The sequence below is a fragment of the Anomaloglossus baeobatrachus genome, chromosome 4 (assembly GCF_048569485.1).
Source record: "Anomaloglossus baeobatrachus isolate aAnoBae1 chromosome 4, aAnoBae1.hap1, whole genome shotgun sequence".
NCBI lineage: Eukaryota > Metazoa > Chordata > Amphibia > Anura > Aromobatidae > Anomaloglossus > Anomaloglossus baeobatrachus.
In genome coordinates this window covers 506,637,029-506,655,617 of record NC_134356.1, presented here as the reverse complement: position 1 = coordinate 506,655,617, position 18,589 = coordinate 506,637,029, and the positions used below count along the sequence as shown (strand labels likewise).

Sequence of the window (18,589 nt, the reverse complement as noted above, 5' to 3'; positions counted from 1 at the left end):
CTGACGCTCACAGCGGGCGGTCACGTTCTATGCACACGCATTGTCACGTCAGATGTAGCAGAGCTGGAATCGTCATGGGACCCAGTGTGGATTACGTCAGACTTGGGTGTTTTGGGGTTCATAATGGTGTGAAAGAGATTGTGTTTGTTTGTATTTTATTTGAAATAAAGGCTTTTTTTTCGATGTTTGTGTTTATTTCTTTCACTTACAGATTAGTAATGGGTAATGGAGGGGATGACTCATAGATGCCTCCCATTCCAAACCTAGGGCTTTGTGGCAGCTGTGAGCTGTTATTAACCCCTTATTACCCCAGTTGCCACCGCATCAAGTCAATCGAGATGAGCCGGGTAAAGTTTAGGGATTGTCGCACTTTATGGATGCGAAAATCCTGGGTGGCTGCAGACTGCTATTTGTTAGGCTGGGGGGGTGGCAATAACCGTGAGCCTCCCCAGCCAGAGAATACCATCTCCCAGCTGTCTGCTTTATCATAAATTGAGGTAGGGGAGAAATTGCATGCAGTTTTTTTTTTTTAAATCATATATTTAAACATTTAAAAAAAAAAAAAAAGCCACATGCAGTTCGCAGTTCCTCTTATTTTGATACACAGTCAAGATAAGCACATGGCTTGGGGCTGTAGCCATATGCTTTATCTGTGCTGGGTATCATAATACAGGGGGACACTACGCCAATTTATTTATTTTTACATCAATTTAGACACACACACAGCGCCTGTGATTGGTTGCAGTCAGACACGCTGTGACAAGGGCTGTGGGCGCTGTCTGACTGTAACCAGAGACGCCAGGACTGCGAGTGGGTGGGGGAGGCAGTGCATATTAATGAAAATAATGATTGGCTCCAGAAGTAGAGTGAGCAGCCTGGAAGCAGTGTTACAGCAGCAAGGAGACTGGTAAGTATAAAGTGCTTGCTTTATTCTTATTTTCTTTCTTTCTTAGATTTTTTTTTTTTTTTTTTTATTACCTGGGTGGCCGGACTCGGATTGTTACCCGGAGTACCCTAAGAACTCCAGGCCGCGGGTCGGTGATCGGGTTCTTTTGAACCCGCACAGATCTTTACGATTCGGGTCTGCCCATCGCTGATGGGGATTACAGATTCCTACATAGTGTGGCCAGGTGTCCTTATACCCAGTAGAAGACTCAGCAGCAACAGGTGGCTGCAGCTGCAAGCTAGCCATGCACAGAACATTGCCCGAAGGGAGAATGACGTCACATACTGTCATGCCTGTGACACGGATGGCGGTAAGTTTATGAGAAAATTAGGGGAGCCTAATTGCAAAGGTACTAAAGGGGCCGATTAATTAAAGAATGGTGTTGCACATGCCAGTTTTAATGAAGGGGCTCACTGCACTACAATGTGCCTAATTATTAAGAGGATCACAGCACTTAAACTGGGAAAACCAAATAAAGGTGCTCGATGTATCATTGGTGTGGTGAAACACTTAGGTGCACATTCCCATCTACCTGCTTTCCATTTATCTCCACCCTTCTCTGGCTTTTTGTAGCCAAATCTGTCAGTCAAAAAAAGGGTGGACATAGATGGAAAAGTGCCAGTACTTGGGTTGAATAGTCATTGTCTGCTGACAGTGTTAATTTACTGAATTAGCTGCATCTGTTAACTGGAGTGTGCTGTTGCCAAAAATATACTTCAATCAGGGACTTTTCAATTTGACAAGCGAGCATAATCACACCCTGCCCATATTGGTGTAACTGATTGAGACTGATGTGTAAACGCCAAATGTTGCAATATTTTAGAGCAACTTGTGATTTAACAAATATTGCTACTTATTAAGGTCTTTTACACCAAAATACTTGCATATTGAATCAGGCCCAAAATTTTGACAGAAGACAATTATAAATCCCGTTTTAAATGTGAAATGCTCGTTCCATTTTCCCGAACTTTTAAGAAACCATGTACACAAACGAGCCTGTCCCTATTGGTGCATGTTATACGTTACAAAACTCACAACCTACAAGATTGTAGAATCCCTTATATAGAAGATCTTTAATAAGTTTCTTAGACATGACAATCAGTCAATGGACAATTAAACAGCTCATCCCAGTAAACATTTTTATATATAAACAGCTTGATTACTGATATCTAAGCAAAATAGTGGCACATCTCTGGAGTTCCTGAGGGGTAGTACATTTCATTTATATATTTGGTCTGTTTATGATCATGAAAAAAAAAAAAAAAGAAAAGTAAAATTTACACAATACATAGTGTACACACAAGTGTCCTCTGTACTACAGTATACACATTACTTTCATGCTTCTTAAAGTTTAAAAGGAAAGCGCCAATTCTGAAGAGGAATTCAACCTATATAAGTTGCTTTATAAAGAAATTTCTTTTTCTTTACTATTCTTGATCCGATGAGGTTTTGTGTCTGAAGCCGAAGTCAGAATCCTCCTGGTTTGTGGTCACCAAAACACAGTGCCTTGTCGGACCTCAGATGTCTATAATACAGTTACAGCCAATCTGGTTTGTCACGTGTGACAGCAATAATTAAAACGGGTTTTCCAAATTCAGAACACCCATCCCCCATCTCCAGTGTTAAAAAACAAAAAAACAAACAAAAACCTAAAACTGTGCTTTGCTCACCTCACCCTTCCGGACATGAAATTTTTGATATTGCACCTGATGTCTGATATCGCTTGCAGCACTGGCACCACTGCATCCAATAACCGTGCTCACCAACTCTGATCGGCTTGTGCCGTCAACTCAGGCACACAGTTATTGTCTGCATTGCTATCAACGTGACGTCTGGGCTGTAGACAATAACAGACATCAGGTGCAGAAGGGCTGCACCTGGGAGTGGGGGTAAAGCACAGTTTGCTTTTTAATTAACAAACCGCAGCCAGGGGGTGGGTGTTCCAAAACCGGAAACCCCCTTTAAGTAAACCGTCAGCTTTACACCGATTTCACATTTGCGTAGTTTTGACAGAAACAGAATCCAGCACAGATGCAGTACAGTTCGTTTATTTACAGTGGAAGCGCGACACCATGTGGGCACATGCGCTTGCGTATGAAGCACATAACCGTATGGTGTCGCGCTTCCACTATAAATAAATGAACTGTACTGCATCTGTGCTGGATTCCGTTTCCGTCAAAACGGCGCAAATGTGAAACCGACCTTAAAAGGGGAATTAGCAGGATTATGACAACTACTGTGAACTGAGAATATAGCATTTTCAGTACAAAATTAGTAAACTTAGAATATAGGAAGCTACTCCAATTTTATTATAGATTTTATTTCCTCATCCAGCTAAACCTGGGCTCTCTATATGGTGAAATTAAATTACAAATGTAGCACTTAACTGTAACAAGGCATTACCAAGTAAAAATAAAATCCTCATATATTGTCATTGTTTTTTACTTCCTACTTTGTCACATTATTTTCATGAACAAATAGTAGTGAGTGAAAGATAAAAAAAAAAAAAAAAAAAAAAGGGAAATAATTGCATATTTAATTTTAACAAAATGGTAACATAATTACATTGTACAATTACAAGTCTGTGTAAAAACAGTAATATTTCAATAATCATCATTTCCATTCCGTTTTCTTGGAATGAAGTCTGAAAATTTCTGTGATTTATAAAATAAAATTTTAGTCTGTAATTTGTGCATAGAAAGATGTGCCAGAAGTGATAACATAAATTTACTGAGAGAATAAAAAAAATATGTCATTCATGCCATACATATCCAGAAGCCCAGCAGAAATCATTCTTGCCGCGTTTTAGGTAAAGATGAAAACCAGACTTAAAGGGAACTGGTCAGCTGATAGATGCTGCCCAATCCGTGTATCAGGCACTGGCTGTATTATCGAGCGACTGAGACCGCGCTGTAGACTAGTCGTACAGTCGGGTCCCCGGCGTCTTGTCCTCACCCGCTGCCCTGGATTGAAGGGTCTCTGCCCACGTGCCCAGGAGGATTTTAGAGTAGGTTTTCTCTGAAATGCTGCAACATACCTGCTGAGAAAATTCAGCCAGTGCCCGGTACATGCTGCCCACGGATTGGGCACCATATATCAGCTGACAGGTTGACTTTAAAGGATCGCAAAACCCAAAATGAGTAATTTCCAAAGTTAAGACAGCAAGTTGGCCCTTCAATAATTCATGATACATCTGCATTATCAAATGCCTATTCCAGATGTTAAGATCAATGTATTGATTTGTATGTGTTTATAATAGCTTTCTTTGCAAGCCATTTTAGATTTTGCAGCTCATGAGGTTTCACAAATTTGGGTCTTGTTAAGTATGGTAGTTTTAACGAGCCATTTATCATCAGTTTATAGAAAAGGACATATCTATAACTGAAGATAAATGCCTGTTCAGGAGAGATTGCACAGCCTGATATCTGCAAAAATGGTATAGAAAAAAAAAGCATGCATCGTATGTACAAAAGTTTCTTCTTAAAAAATATTAGCTTCATATACATGTAAATCTACCTGGATGTTTCAGAAGTTAAACATATAAAATTTTGCTTAGTAGAAAAAGAACTATAGGTTCAAATAATAGGAGACACAAATGAAAAGCTGTACAAAGATTTCCACTAGGAAATGGTAACCTCGAAGGCCACGTTGATCTGTTTAAAGAAAGCGCAGCAGATATGCAGAGTTGTCTATTTTTGCAGATGGTGCACACTGGTAAGAGGTTCAGCATCGCCCTCTTCTCTTCTATAGAAAATGCCGTAATACCTGTCACACTGTGATCTCTGCATCTTTCGAGAATCAGAATCAACTTTTAAGCTAATTGTAAAACAAAACAAAAAAACAAACTTATTTACAGTATTGTTTTTTTAAATACTTTTCACAATGATCGACCTTGATACAACCAGCATTTTGTAGAAGTGTTCTAGCTGGAGATCTGTGCTGACTTGCTGCATGTCCCATTTGTGGCACATGGCAGTACACAGATTAGGTCAGAGCCATCTTGCTGAATAAAAATATCAAAAAATTATACGTCCACTTTAGAAGATTAAACCACTTCCTTATTGGTCTGCAGTCTGGTCATGGCTTCTAGCTTCTGTCGGTAGGCCTCTGCCTCTTGTTCTTTTTTAAGCAGCTGCTGGCGGTATTTCTGGGCTTCTCGGTTGGCCTCATCAAGTTGCTTCTGAAGGGATTCTCTTTCCTGTGAATAAGGGATAATAAAGACATTTTAATTGTTTAATTGTGCTACGGTAGAACATCTCTGACATTCTTAAAGTGGACAAGGGTATGGTCAGAAATATAAGCAATGAAGTAAGAAGTGGAATGACATTACCCGAATTACAAATGGTATACTGAGATTTTGATGCCAAGGGTATCTGAATGGTTTTATATTAACTTTAGGGTGCTGATTAAGAATAGGACTTTGGTTTTGCTAGATTAGCTCTAGTTTCTGAGATATTTAATAGGTAATTAATGCAACACGATTCAAAACAATTGAGAATGGCAAGAGTATTATTTTTGTTACAAGTAAACAGTCTACAAATCATACAAAAAAAAAAAAGATTAAAAATATCTAGTGACAGGAAAAAGTTCTGTATGATTTGATCAATTGATACAATATTAATTAGTTAGAAGTGCCAATGCTTTACAAAAAGCTGTTCATATGAGTTCCTTTTATGCGTGTCATCAAGACAATCACATTGGAGACTTCATCAGTCATCTGCCATCTTGTGCATGTCCAATCTGCCACCATTTGGATGGCCGATCTGCCATCATGTGTATGTCCGATCTGCCACCATGTGCTTGGCCGATCTGCCATCAACTAAAAGTCCCATCTGATATCATGTATATGTCCCATCTGATATCATGTGTATGTCCCATCTGCCACCATGTGCATGTTTAATCTGCCACCAAGTGCGTGTCCGGTCTGCCACCATGTGCGTGTCCGATCTGCCACCATGTGCGTGCCCGATCTGCCACCATGTGCGTGCCCGATCTGCCACCATGTGCGTGCCCGATCTGCCACCATGTGCGTGCCCGATCTGCCACCATGTGCGTGCCCGATCTGCCACCATGTGCGTGCCCGATCTGCCACCATGTGCGTGCCCGATCTGCCACCATGTGCATGTCCGATCTGCCACCATGTGCATGTCCGATCTGCCACCATGTGCATGTCCGATCTGCCACCATGTGCGTGTCCGATCTGCCACCATGTGCGTGTCCAATCTGCCACCATGTGCGTGTCCAATCTGCGACCATGTGCGTGTCCAATCTGCCACCATGTGCGTGTCCAATCTGCCACCATGTGCGTGTCCAATCTGCCACCATGTGCGTGTCCAATCTGCCACCATGTGCTTGTCAGGTCTGCCACCATGTGCATGTCTGATCTGCCTTGATATCGGTCCTCCATCACCTTCATATCCTGGTGGATCCTCTAGCCTTGTTCCTTGCTGAAGTCTCCAAGGTTATCAGGAAATCTATTTAAATGGCTATGGCGATAGTGGACTTTTATACTTATATTAACTTCACATTTCTGAAGTTGGTGAGCATATCTTGCACCAAATCTTCATAATTGTCTGCTCTGTGATTACCCAAATAGTTCTTCACAATAGAGACAAAACTCTTCCAAGCTGAGGCCATAGTATCATTCATGCATGTAGTAAAATTGGAATTGTTCATGAGTTTATGAATATGAAAACCATCAAAAATTCTAGGTTTTCGTTTTTCCATGCTCAGTCCAGGGAATGATCTACAAATGTACTTGAAGTAATTACCCGATTTGTCCAAGCCCTAACAAATTGCTTAATTAATCCTAGCTTAATATGAAGCAGTGGAAGAATGATTTTTTTTCTTGTCCACCAGCAAGTTGATGATGTTATTTGCAGCATCAACAATCATTTCTTCCTTTACAGGTCATGAAACATTTGGCCAATCATCTTACTGTTCCCTTCTATCCTAGAGGCACATGAAGATATTTTTTAGATCCAGATTGCTGTCAAAGCAAAAAATTCACCATCTTCAGAGCAACACAAATCGACAACTGATGTTCATGGTAACATATTTTCTGTAATACAATTTTTACCTTTTCATATTCTTCAATTTTTGTTGAGTGAGGAAGAGACGGATATTGGTTACCATTGTGAAGAGAACAGATTTCAAGCTTCTAATGGAGCTATCTATAAAAAGCCGCCAGTCTTCTGGTGGACATTCCGTCCCATTTGAAGTACAATTTCTGGGATATCATTGCAGTATTTAGTTTCTACCTCTTGGTTGAAATATGGGGGAAGCCTCTCTTCTCTTGCTCGGCAGGCTGTAATTTTATCAATTTTATATTATTGTCTGGATGCAAAAGATTCAGATACTTGCTTAGACAGATTTAAGTCTCGCATTGATAAGGCGGTCCATAATTTAGCAGCATCAGGTCATTGAGTTCTTTTTTGGCTTAATGGTTGAGGCCTCGAAGAGCTTCCCTCAAATTAATTTCCACTGCTACTACCTGCCATACACACCAATCCCTGCCTCTCTTCAGAGTCTGACAGCATTTAGTTTGGCCGTCTGGTGGCAACCAAGGTTTAAATGTTTTCTTTCACCATTTGTCCAGTGTCATTGGTGCTCTAACGTTTAACCATATGTGGAGCCCAAGATTTATCCTGGTCTCCAAGCTGTACTCCAAGCTGTAAGCCAGGTATAAATCGATGCATAAAGTCTGTGTAACACCGGCATTCCTACACTAACCGACAGGGACACCGGCCTGGCTGCGTGCTCCCCATTTCTTAAAGGGGCAGCGCGCGTACTCCTGAAGTGTCTCCAGCCTATCGCTGGGAAGTACAAGGCATTTAAGACACCCTCACCTATTAGGAGGTGCCTGTGCAACATTTGTCTCCTGCATCCAGTGTGCCTTGTGGCTACAAGCTAGTTGTCTGATCCCTGGAGCCTGTTCCAGATTCGGTACTTGCCCGTATGCCTGAACCAGTCCTGATCCTGTCCAACTGCCTGAATCTGCTCCAGTGTCCCGGTACTTGCCTGTGTTCCTGTATCTGTTCCTGTGTCTAGGTACCATCCTGACTTCCTGATTCTGTTCCTGTGTCCCAGTACAAGCCTGAGCGCCTGATTGTGTTCCTGTATCCCGGTACCTGCCTGTGTTCTTGAATATTTTCCTGTGTCTCGGTACCAGCCTGTGTTCCGGTACATGCCTGTGTTTATGAATCTGTTCCTGTGTCCTGGTACCTGCCTGTGTTCCTGAATCTGTTCCTGTGTCCCAGTACCCACCTGTGTTGCTAAATCCATGTTCCTGTCTGAACCAGAACCTACTTTGTCTGGTCCTGAACCTGTCCAGTCTGTATCCACCGTCCCGTTTCTACCTGTACTAGCATCCACCCTGCCGGTGATCCTGTTCCTGACCTGCTGTGGCTCCGACTCAGTCTTGCCTGTTGCCATTTGGGTCAGCTACTGTGGACCCGGCGACTACCTTTGAATGGCAACTGGTGGCTACCTGCAGCACAAACCTAACCTCACCACCACAGGCTCTAGAGAAGATCAGGTAGCCACTTAGTCATGCCCCTCAAGGGTAAGCCTGGGCTCTATGATCTAATAGATCCACACACACCCATCTCTGCCATAATGGCCACTGCTGCTCTGGATGTATCAGTCTATGATATTTTGTCTTTGTTGTTAAACCATGTACTTTCCACAGATGTAGCAGAATACATCTGGATTGTTGATGCAGGTTCTTCTTGATGAAGTTCTAATTTTTAGATGTATTTATATACCGATTAAGACAGAACGTTTTGGTTATAAACCAAGATTAGGTTGACAAACTTTTACTGTAACAGGAGGTAAAGGAAAGCTTGACAGGCCTAATAGAATGAGTCACCATACATCCACGGAGTGCTGCGATTCAAAGTCCGCCAGGTGGACTATAATATGAAGAAGGAGGAAAATCGGCACATTCAAAATAAAATATTTCTTGCTTTATTTCCACATAAGATTAAAAAAAAAGTTCATCCAGAAAATGAAGACCCTAGGGGTCTTCATTTTCTGGATGGACTTTTTTTTAATCTTATGTGAAATAAAGCAAGAAATGTTTATTTTGGATGTGCCGATTTTCCTTCTTCCTCAAACTTTTACTGTAGCTCGACTTCTTTCCTCAGCAAATTCATAGCAGAATTCTGGGGTCAAAAAGTTGCGTTTATAGCATCGTAGGCCTACAAATTGAAATACAACATAATTATTTGGGATATTTCATTACCTATGACACTGTTAAAGAGTCAAAAGACAAAACAAAAGCTATTGCATTTGTTATTACACACAAGTCACATTGGGGAATGCATTATTTTCATAGATGTCCATTATCGCAAAAACTAGAACTAATTCAGCAAAGGAAATGTTTTTTTTTTATTCAGCCCCCAAACAATACCCTATATCCATTCAAATAACCTTGGCACCTGAAAACATTTTTGTTTTTGCAGACTTTGATTAATAACCTAAGGCTTTGTCATGTTAATGTGGGCCATTTTTGCTTATTTAAATAGATTGTAAGCTGCAAACGCACAAAAAAATTGCAATTCTGTGCAGAGATAAAACTGCTGCAAAGAACAACCAAATGCTGTAAAAATATGGTAGTATTTCTGATGACAACAGGTCCACTTTACCACACATTACTGGTTGACATATGAATTGGAACATGAATACATAAAAAATGCTACAAAATGTAATAATATGCACTGGACGTATCTGCAGTTCTGCTGCACCTGTGCGTTACAGGACGAGGTGGATAGTTGTATAGGGCATATTAAACATTTTCTAGAGTTTAATTGTGTATTGCAGATACATCCAGAAAATGGCTGCTTTAAAAGGAAAAAAAAAATGAATCAAATTACTTTGCTGACTACATGAAAGCCAAATGGGGAAGAAAAAAAAAAAAAGGTCCCACACAAAAAGGGATAAGGCATCATGCACAAAAAAAGTCACAAAGGCGGCATTAGGAATGTTTTATTGGTCAATAAACGTGAAAATCATACACACAGCACCACAAAATGTGAGGACGACGGGTTTGTTCAGAGATCCTCCCAGAAACATACAGAATTGTGTTTAAAACGTATAGAGGTACCTGAGAGAACTCTTGAGTATTCACAATATAGATTTCTGACCCAGAAGTTTCTGGAATCTGGCAGACCGAAATGAAATTTAAGGGGAAAAAAAAAAAAGGAGAAAAACAGGTTTACAATAACCAAAGTAACAAGCAAGTACTGCATGCTGCCAATGTGAAACTACTGGTCTATAGAAGATGTCATGGCTGCAGAGTAAAGGCAAGGAAACATGAATGTCACTGCAATCCTCGGTGAACCATTAAATATAAAGATTCATTTAGAGTTGGCAATTATCAGACCCAAACACAGTCGGACATCCTGACGAGGAGGATTCTTTCCCATCGGCCCCCTTTACTTTATACACCTACAACAATCAAAAGGATTGGACCCGATTGATTTAAATGACATTTCCTTCCAAAGACAATACTAAGGACCAGGGGGCATTCACTGCGAGTGGAAGAAAAGTGATTCCGGCAGCTAAATAGGAAAGGGTTCTTTACAGTTAGAGCAGTCAGACTGTGGAATACCCTACCACAAGAGGTAGTAATGGCAGATACTATAACAGCTTTTAAAAAAGGGCTGGATGATTTCCTCAGTACACACAACATTGTTGGTTATAAATGACAAAATGTAGAACTGGTGGAGGAAGGTTGAACTAGATGGACCTAGGTCTTTTTCAATCTATGCAACTAATACCTATATCTCATGGAAATATCTGCTCTAACCACGAGATACAGCAACAATTGAGATAATCCTACAATATCTGATGAATAGCAGCCAAAAAAATTCTTGCCATTTCACATTTTATTTGTTGCTTTCCCAAGTTATTGACCATCATTATAAAGAAGCCAATACAAAAGACTGACTGCCAGGTGTTTCAACCAGATATACGGTACATACTTAAGGTGTATTGGACATAAAAAAATAACAAAACAATGAAAATTATATTTAGTGAAATAACTGACTACAACACTTAAAAATACACATATGTTAATCAGTCCCTGACATAACATCATAGTTCCTGAATGGGGTGTACGAGACTAAAGCAACGACACTCATATGCTGCACTGTGCATTATATATTTCTTGGTTATGGTATATTGACAGGTGCTCATAGGCCATAATGTCATCAGAGTAACAAGATCAAGATCTATAGGTGATGGATCCTGGGTTTTCATCACAGTCTTTTGTCCTAAAAGATGTCTGGAGCTTATATTGGCATAAATGTTAAAAGGCCAAAAATGTGAACGTAGTCTGAAACAGAAGACTTATGTGGATCTCCTTTTTGTGTTTCTGTTAGAAAGCAACATTCATTACTACAACACCATAAATAACCAAACTTCATTATTTCACATAAAAGACATGACCTGCTCTCCCCGAGAAGAGGAAGGGGGCTCACTGCCTGCCCAAACTTGTAGCCCCAACGGCAGCACTTCTTAGCACACACAGTATCCTGCTGACAGCAATTTAAGAGACTGAACAAGGGAAGATTTCCCCAGTGAGGGCCACAGAGGAGATGCAAAAGAGCTGCTGATTTCTACAAGTGCAACCAAACTACACCAGTGCCCCTCAGTACCCTGGCTGTCGCCTGCTTCGTCAGCGGTGTGCAGAACAGAAGAAGAGCAAGCCACTATTACCGCTTCTCAATTCTCAATGGAAAAGTAGAGGGAGAGGAGTCTTGTAGCACGCAGGAAAGGGAGAATACAGCACTGTAAGGAGGAGTTAGCTCTAATCCTTTATAGGATATGTGCGCATGTAAAAGCAGCAGTCATATGTATTTTTATTAAATGTGTGTATATTTGCATGTACTGCAGTGTCACTGTAATAATATACTCACCTTCTGCTCTCCAGGATCCAGCATCGCTCTGCTTCTCTTCTCAGGGATGTTACTACTCTCCAGACTCTACAGGTTACATTGTACTCTGGTCTAGGAAGTTAATTTTACAATGTAAGTCTATGGAGCGTCTGAACGATGCTCAGAACGAGGCTCCACAGCCTTACTTTGTGTGAGCCGGAGGTCTTCTTCACCCAGAGTGAGCCGGATAGTCTGAAGGGCAGAGACATCACTGAGAAGAGGAACAGAATGATCCTGGAGAGAGCGGCGAAAGGTGGGGACATTCATACTCACACTACACATATTCATAGATTTAGGGGAAAATATAGCTGGGATTACTTTAAGTATTTGCTGTAATTTTGTAAATTTTTTCCCCACACAGTTTTGTCACAAAACCTGAATAATTTCCTGAACCAGCAAACAGAATGATATTCCTGAAGTCTTAACACGTGGATTATGTTTTCCTGCAGATTTGAAGCATTTTCACACTTGCAGCATATCAGTTTTTCAGCGTTTTTTATCCATTTTAATGACTGGGGGGAGAAACGCATCAAACATGATCATTTTTTATGCAACTTTTTTTCTGCCAATAGATAAGTTTCTGAAGCAGAAATATCTGCAACATATACTTAAAGGGAACCTGTCAGGTGCAATATGCACCCAGAACCATGAGCAGTTCTGGGTGCATATTGCTATTCCCTACCTAACCATCCCTGTATAGACTAACATAGATAAAGAGATCTTTAGAAAAAGGATTTCTAAAGATCTTATATCGTATGCTCCAAGGGCGTTGCTTCCCTTGCTAGTTACTAGCCCCCATTAGCATGTTAGTATGTCCCTGTGGGTGTGCTAACATGCCAATGAATATGCAGTGTCACCGGATGATCTCACTCACCTCTCCACTGCCATGGCCGAGTGATGCTGGAGCTTGGGTCTTGCGTAATGAGCTGAAATCCAGCATCACGCGGCGATTGCAGCGGAGAGGTGAGTGAGATCCTCCTCTGACACTGCGCATTTATTAGCATGATAGCACATCCACAGGGGCGTACTAACATGCTAATGGGGGCTACTAGCAAGGGAAGCAACGCCCAGGGGGCTACTGCCCTCGCTCATTAGCATACGATAGAAAATCTTTAGAAATACTTTTTTCTAAAGATCTCTTTATCTATGCGAGTGTATACAGGGATGGTTAGGCAAGGATTAGCAATAAACACCCAGAACTGCTTAGAACCGGACAGGTTCCCTTTAATGTGTGCTCATACGCATAGTCAGGAAGTCACACTACTGTCTACAATTACCCTATACTGTCAGGGTAAGAATGTGATGGCAATGAGAATGCAGCCATCACATTCTTCATCATTAACCCCTTCCTCCTTTCACCTACTCACTACAAATATTCAGAAGCCCCATATTTAACCACTTCCTCCCCTCTCCTAAGTGTTGGTATCCAATTTTCCTAAGCTTACGAGCATTATCATTGTTTTATCCTCTACCACTTCCTTTTCTGAACAGTAAACAATTGGAGTGTTGGATGAAACTTATACTCTATAACAAATGCCCGACACACATTCAATAAGAATCACCTGATCACTTTGTTCTGCTGACAGAACTCAGTCCCCCCCAATGAAAACACAGAAACACTAGTCTGAACTACAGGTATCTAAGGTGTATGGTCAGCTTAAGGCCCAGAGTGCAGAGACACATTTGTCAGGTGACGGGTTTGCTTACCGGATACCCTACCATCCACCATCTTTTATGGGAGAAGATTCTAAAGGCTGTGTTCACATGGCATATTTTTGTTAAACTAAAATCTAACGTGGATTTGTAAGATTATCTGTAGCCGATGATTGTACCATATAAATTACAGCAAACGAGTGCCGCTTGACGTACTGTATCATCAATCATCACTGAACATAGGCAGATTATATATTCATTTTAGATACTTGACACACCAGTTGGTCAAAAGCCATGTCTAGCCCCTGATGATGTTTTTTTCTTAATATGAAAACTGGAATGAGCTGCTGCAAACCCTATTTTAAACTCTAGAATTAAACACTAGTTATCTTGAAATCCAACATGTGGGGGTCCATGGCACATGTCCCTCCGAAGGAGTGGTCAAAAAAAATTAGAAATGAATGGCTGTGTAAGGATAGATGGCATACACTGCAGCAGGTAGATACTGATCTTTGGGATGTGTACTAAACTATTCAGGAATTGTTTTTCTACTCTTAATTGGAATAGGTCAGCAGGTTTTTGTTATGTAATCTGAGGACAGCATGATGTAGTGGATAAACATCAATTCCAGGTATGTGTAAAAGTCCAGTCACACATAACGAGATCGTTAACGAGATTGTTACTACTTCACAGTTTCCAGATCGTTGTTAAATCGTTGGTGAGATCGTTGGTGAGATGTCACACAGTCATTTTCCTAACGACTTTAGTAACGATGCAGCGATCTGTATAACGATCTCGTTGGTCGTTGGGTCCCTGTCACACAGCAGCTATGTAATGATTCCGACCTCGAATAAGGGCGTAGTGTTTGACGCTGTAAGCCACGTAGGTGTGCATATGCGTCGCCTTTTCCACACCCCTCCGCTCTGATTGGTGGCCAATACTGCGTTCTGATTAGGTGGCTGGCCTAGAAGGCAACTTTGTATCGCTTCATCCTTTGTCCCTTTTTGAGCCTTGCTTTGAGGATAGAACCTGCGACTCCACCCAGATTTATTCGTACTTTGTTCCCAGTTGCTTGCTTTTCGGATCGAAACTGCATCTGCACCCGGATTCATCCCTCCTTCGTTCTATTTTCAAAGCAAGGCTCAAAGAGGAACAAAGCAGGAAGCGATACCCAATCAGAACGCAGTACTGTTCTCAGCGCCAACCAATCACTGCAGAGGGGGCGCAGAAAAGGTGACGGAACTACACACCTACGTGTCACACTTTCAGTTCTCATCAAGGTCGTTAACAAGATCGTTGGTAGGTGTCAAACATACAGATCCATCCTGCCCAGCAGGACTCCAACGAGCCAAAAATGGCCCAGGACATTCAGCAACGACCAACGATCTCACAGCAGGGGGCGGATCGTTGGTACGTGTCAAACATAACGAGATCGCTGGTGAAGTCATTCTTTCGTCGCAGAAACTGTGACGTAGCAACAATGTCGTTAGCGATCTCGTTATGTGTGAAGTGGCCTTTACTTATACGTCTGTGTGCTCTGCTTTACTTACAATGATTGTTTTATCACCAGAAGATAATCATTGCTACTCTTTATTTATAATCACTGCCACACTACAGTGCAAGTGAGGGCTTATCCGACCGCAACTCCTTACTCTGATAAGCAGCTCACTGTCAATATACAATGTACACAGAAAGCTGTGGTGTGGTCGGTATTAGCTTTCTGATCTCTGTGACATCTTATGTTACATCTAAGAACTTTGATTGTGTCACAACTGCTGCACCTAGTAAAATCAGTGATACATTTTTGGAATCAGGTTCCTTTTCCTACCTCATGCTCCTCTTAGATGAGATAACAAAAAATTGCTGACAGATTCCCTTTAACAGGTTCCTAAAATTTTGTCCCTGTGCATGTGGGTAACTCTGTATTGCCACCTTTGAATCTCCTCTGCAGTTAGCATTACAAAGCTTTGTAAAATATATGGTATTATTCATATTTTTATAATTCAGCCAAAGCCTTATTATAGTCCACAACTGCATTTAGAATTCCACAGACATCAGAGTGGAGAAGCTCCCAGCAGTCCTTGCTGCTACAATGATCACACAATTTGCTCAGATTATGTTGATTTTGTAAAATGACTAGTGCAGTCAATGGCTGTAGTGGTATCGTGTTGTATTAAAGGAATAGGGCAGTTCTGACGGTCAGGACTTTTTCTTTTTTGTTTTACAGTCTTGCATTAACAAATACTTTAGAGAAGCACTTTATAAAACGATGCCTCCTGTACATATCTAGGGAAACTGCTACTGTCCCTGGAGGAGGACTGACTCCCACCTTTGATCAAGGACACAACACATCCAGGCACTTATGAAGTATGTTCAAGAACCTGCTGAGGGCACCCCTGTCACTATATCCACTCAGGTTCTGCAATTGGGGCCTGGAACCCTGCAGTCCACCCAGTGTGAATGACTTCATGTACAGCGCTTTTTTTTTTTTTTTTTTAATTGTTAAAGCTTGATCTGTTTCAGGGCTGTAGTGACCCCTTCCTCAGGACAAATTTCAGGATGTAAACAAATCCTGTGGAAGGGGCCTGTCCAACCGTGAAACATGTCCAATTTTATAATAAAAAAAAAAAAAAGATATATCCATTGTGGGATACATCCACATCCATTCATTTACACTTGGAGAAGTGTGGCGTTCCAAACCCTCTTTTCCATGTTTATTACCCAAATGTCACTATGACAAATGACCGCTCTATTATGCAATTTATATTTCATTTTATGACATTGACTAAAGGGTTTTTTTTTTCTCAGAAACTGGATCCCCCAACCAAGGTGACATCAATGGGTGACTCCTTAGCTTTATCAGATCAGTCGGTTTTGACTCCACAAGGACATACCCAGGTAACTCTTGTGGAGATTTGGCATTGTCCCCAGGGAATATGCTGTAAGGCTATGTGCGTACGCTGCGTTTTTTTGACGCTGCATTTTAGGCTGCTAAAAACGCACAATAACGCACCATTGGCTAAAACGCGTAAAAAACACACTGGTAAAAACGCATGTGTTTTTACTGCGTTTTGGTGCGTTTTTGATGTCTGCGTTTTTCCAATGCATTGCATGGGGGGAAAGCGCAGAAAAACGCAGGAAAGAACTGACATGTCCATTTTTTTTTAAGCTCAAAAACGCAGCTTAAAAAAAACAAACAAAAAAAAAAAAAAACAACTAGTTGTGTGCGGACAGCAAAAATGAAAACTCAGACTTTGCTGGGGAAGCAAAGTCATGCAGTTTTGAACCCAAAAACGCACAAAACACACACCCGAAAAACGAGCAAAAACGCCGCGAAAAATGCACTGTGCGCACATAGCCTAAAGGGCCCAGTACAAGTTGCAGATTAAAAGAAAGTAGAAGAAACTATTAATACTATTATGTATTTTTCTTACAGAAATTCAGTAATATAGAGATCAAATGGGGGGACCAGAATTTTTCAGTTATTCTTCTTTAAGTTACACTGTGTGCAGAATTATTAGGAAAATAAGTATTTTGATCACATGATAATTTTTATACAGTACAGACCAAATGTTTGGACACACCTTCTCATTCAAAGAGTTTTCTTTATTTTCATGACTCTGAAAATTGTAGATTCACATTGAAGGCATCAAAACTATGAATTAACACATGTGGAATGAAATACTTAACAAAAAAGTATGAAACTGAAAATATGTCTTAAATTCTAGGTTCCTCAAAGTAGCCACCTTTTGCTTTGATTACTGCTTTGCACACTCTTGGCATTCTCTTGATGAGCTTCAAGAGGTAGTCACCGGAAACGGTTTTCACTTGACAGGTGTGCCCTGTCAGGTTTAATAAGTGGGATTTCTTGCCTTATAAATGGGGTTGGGACCATCAGTTGTGTTGTGCAGAAGTCTGGTGGATACACAGCTGATAGTCCTACTGAATTGCCTGTTAGCTGCTTTTTTTCTTGCCATAATACAAATTCTAAGTAAAGAAAAACGAGTGGCCATCATTACTTTAAGAAATGAAGGTCGGTCAGTCCAAAAAATTGGGAAAACTTTGAAAGTGTCCCCAAGTGCAGTGGCAAAAACCATCAAACACTACAAAGAAACTGGCTCACATGAGGACCGCCCAAGGAAAGGAATACCAAGAGTCACCTCTACTGCGGAGGATAAGTTTATCCAAGTCACCAGCCTCAGAAATCGCAGGTTGACAGCAGCTCAGATTAGAGACCAGATCAATGCCACACAGAGTTCTAGCAGCAGACACATCTCTAGAACAACTGTTAAGAGGAGACTTTGTGCAGCAGGTCTTCATAGTAAAATAGCTGCTAGGAAACCACTGCTAAGGACAGGCAACAAGCAGAAGAGACTTGTTTGGGTTAAAGAACACAAGGAATGGACATTAGACCAGTGGAAATCTGTGCTTTGGTCTGATGAGTCCAAATTTGAGATCTTTGGATCCAACTTTGTGTGGCGTCTTTGTGTGACGCAGAAAAGGTGAACGGATGGACTCTACATGCCTGGTTCCCACTGAAGCATGGAGGAGGAGGTGTGATGGTGTGGGGGTGCTTTGCTGGTGACACTGTTGGGGATTTATTCAAAATTGAAGGCATACTGAACCAGCATGGCTACCACAGCATCTTGCATTGGCATGCTATTCCATCCGGTTTGCGTTTTGCGTTTAGTTCATTTCTTTTTCAACAGGACAATGACCCCAAACACACCTACAGGCTGTGTAAGGGATATCTGACTAAGAAGGAGAGTGATGGGGTGCTACGCCAGATGACCTGGCCTCCACAGTCACCAGACCTGGAACCCAATCGAGATGATTTGGGGTGAGCTGGACTGCAGAGTGAAGGCAAAAAGGGCCAACAAGTGCTAAGCATCTCTGGGAACTCCTTCAAGACTGTTGCAAAACCATTTCCGGTGACTACCTCTTGAAGCTCATCAAGAGAATACCAAGAGTATGCAAAGCAGTAATCAAAGCAAAAGGTGGCTACTTTGAAGAACCTAGAATATAAGATATATTTTCAGTTGTTTCACAC

At 41.2% G+C, this 18,589-nt stretch overlaps 1 protein-coding gene across 3 annotated transcripts in view; it reads right to left on the bottom strand.

Annotated features, from left to right (window-relative positions):
* Positions 1-3,092: 3,092 nt before the first annotated feature.
* Positions 3,093-18,589, bottom strand: part of GABPB1 (GA binding protein transcription factor subunit beta 1) — a 96,301-nt gene continuing 80,804 nt past the window's right edge. The window contains exons 9-10 of one of the 3 annotated variants that reach the window (XM_075345833.1): positions 10,053-10,109; positions 3,093-5,144 (exon numbers count right to left, since the gene is read on the bottom strand). In XM_075345833.1, coding sequence (XP_075201948.1) covers positions 4,992-5,144; positions 10,053-10,109 — 210 coding nt within the window. In that variant the 3' untranslated portion in view covers positions 3,093-4,991. The remainder of the gene's footprint in view (positions 5,145-10,052; positions 10,110-18,589) is intronic. The other 2 variants (XR_012753058.1, XM_075345834.1) reach the window with 2 other exon arrangements.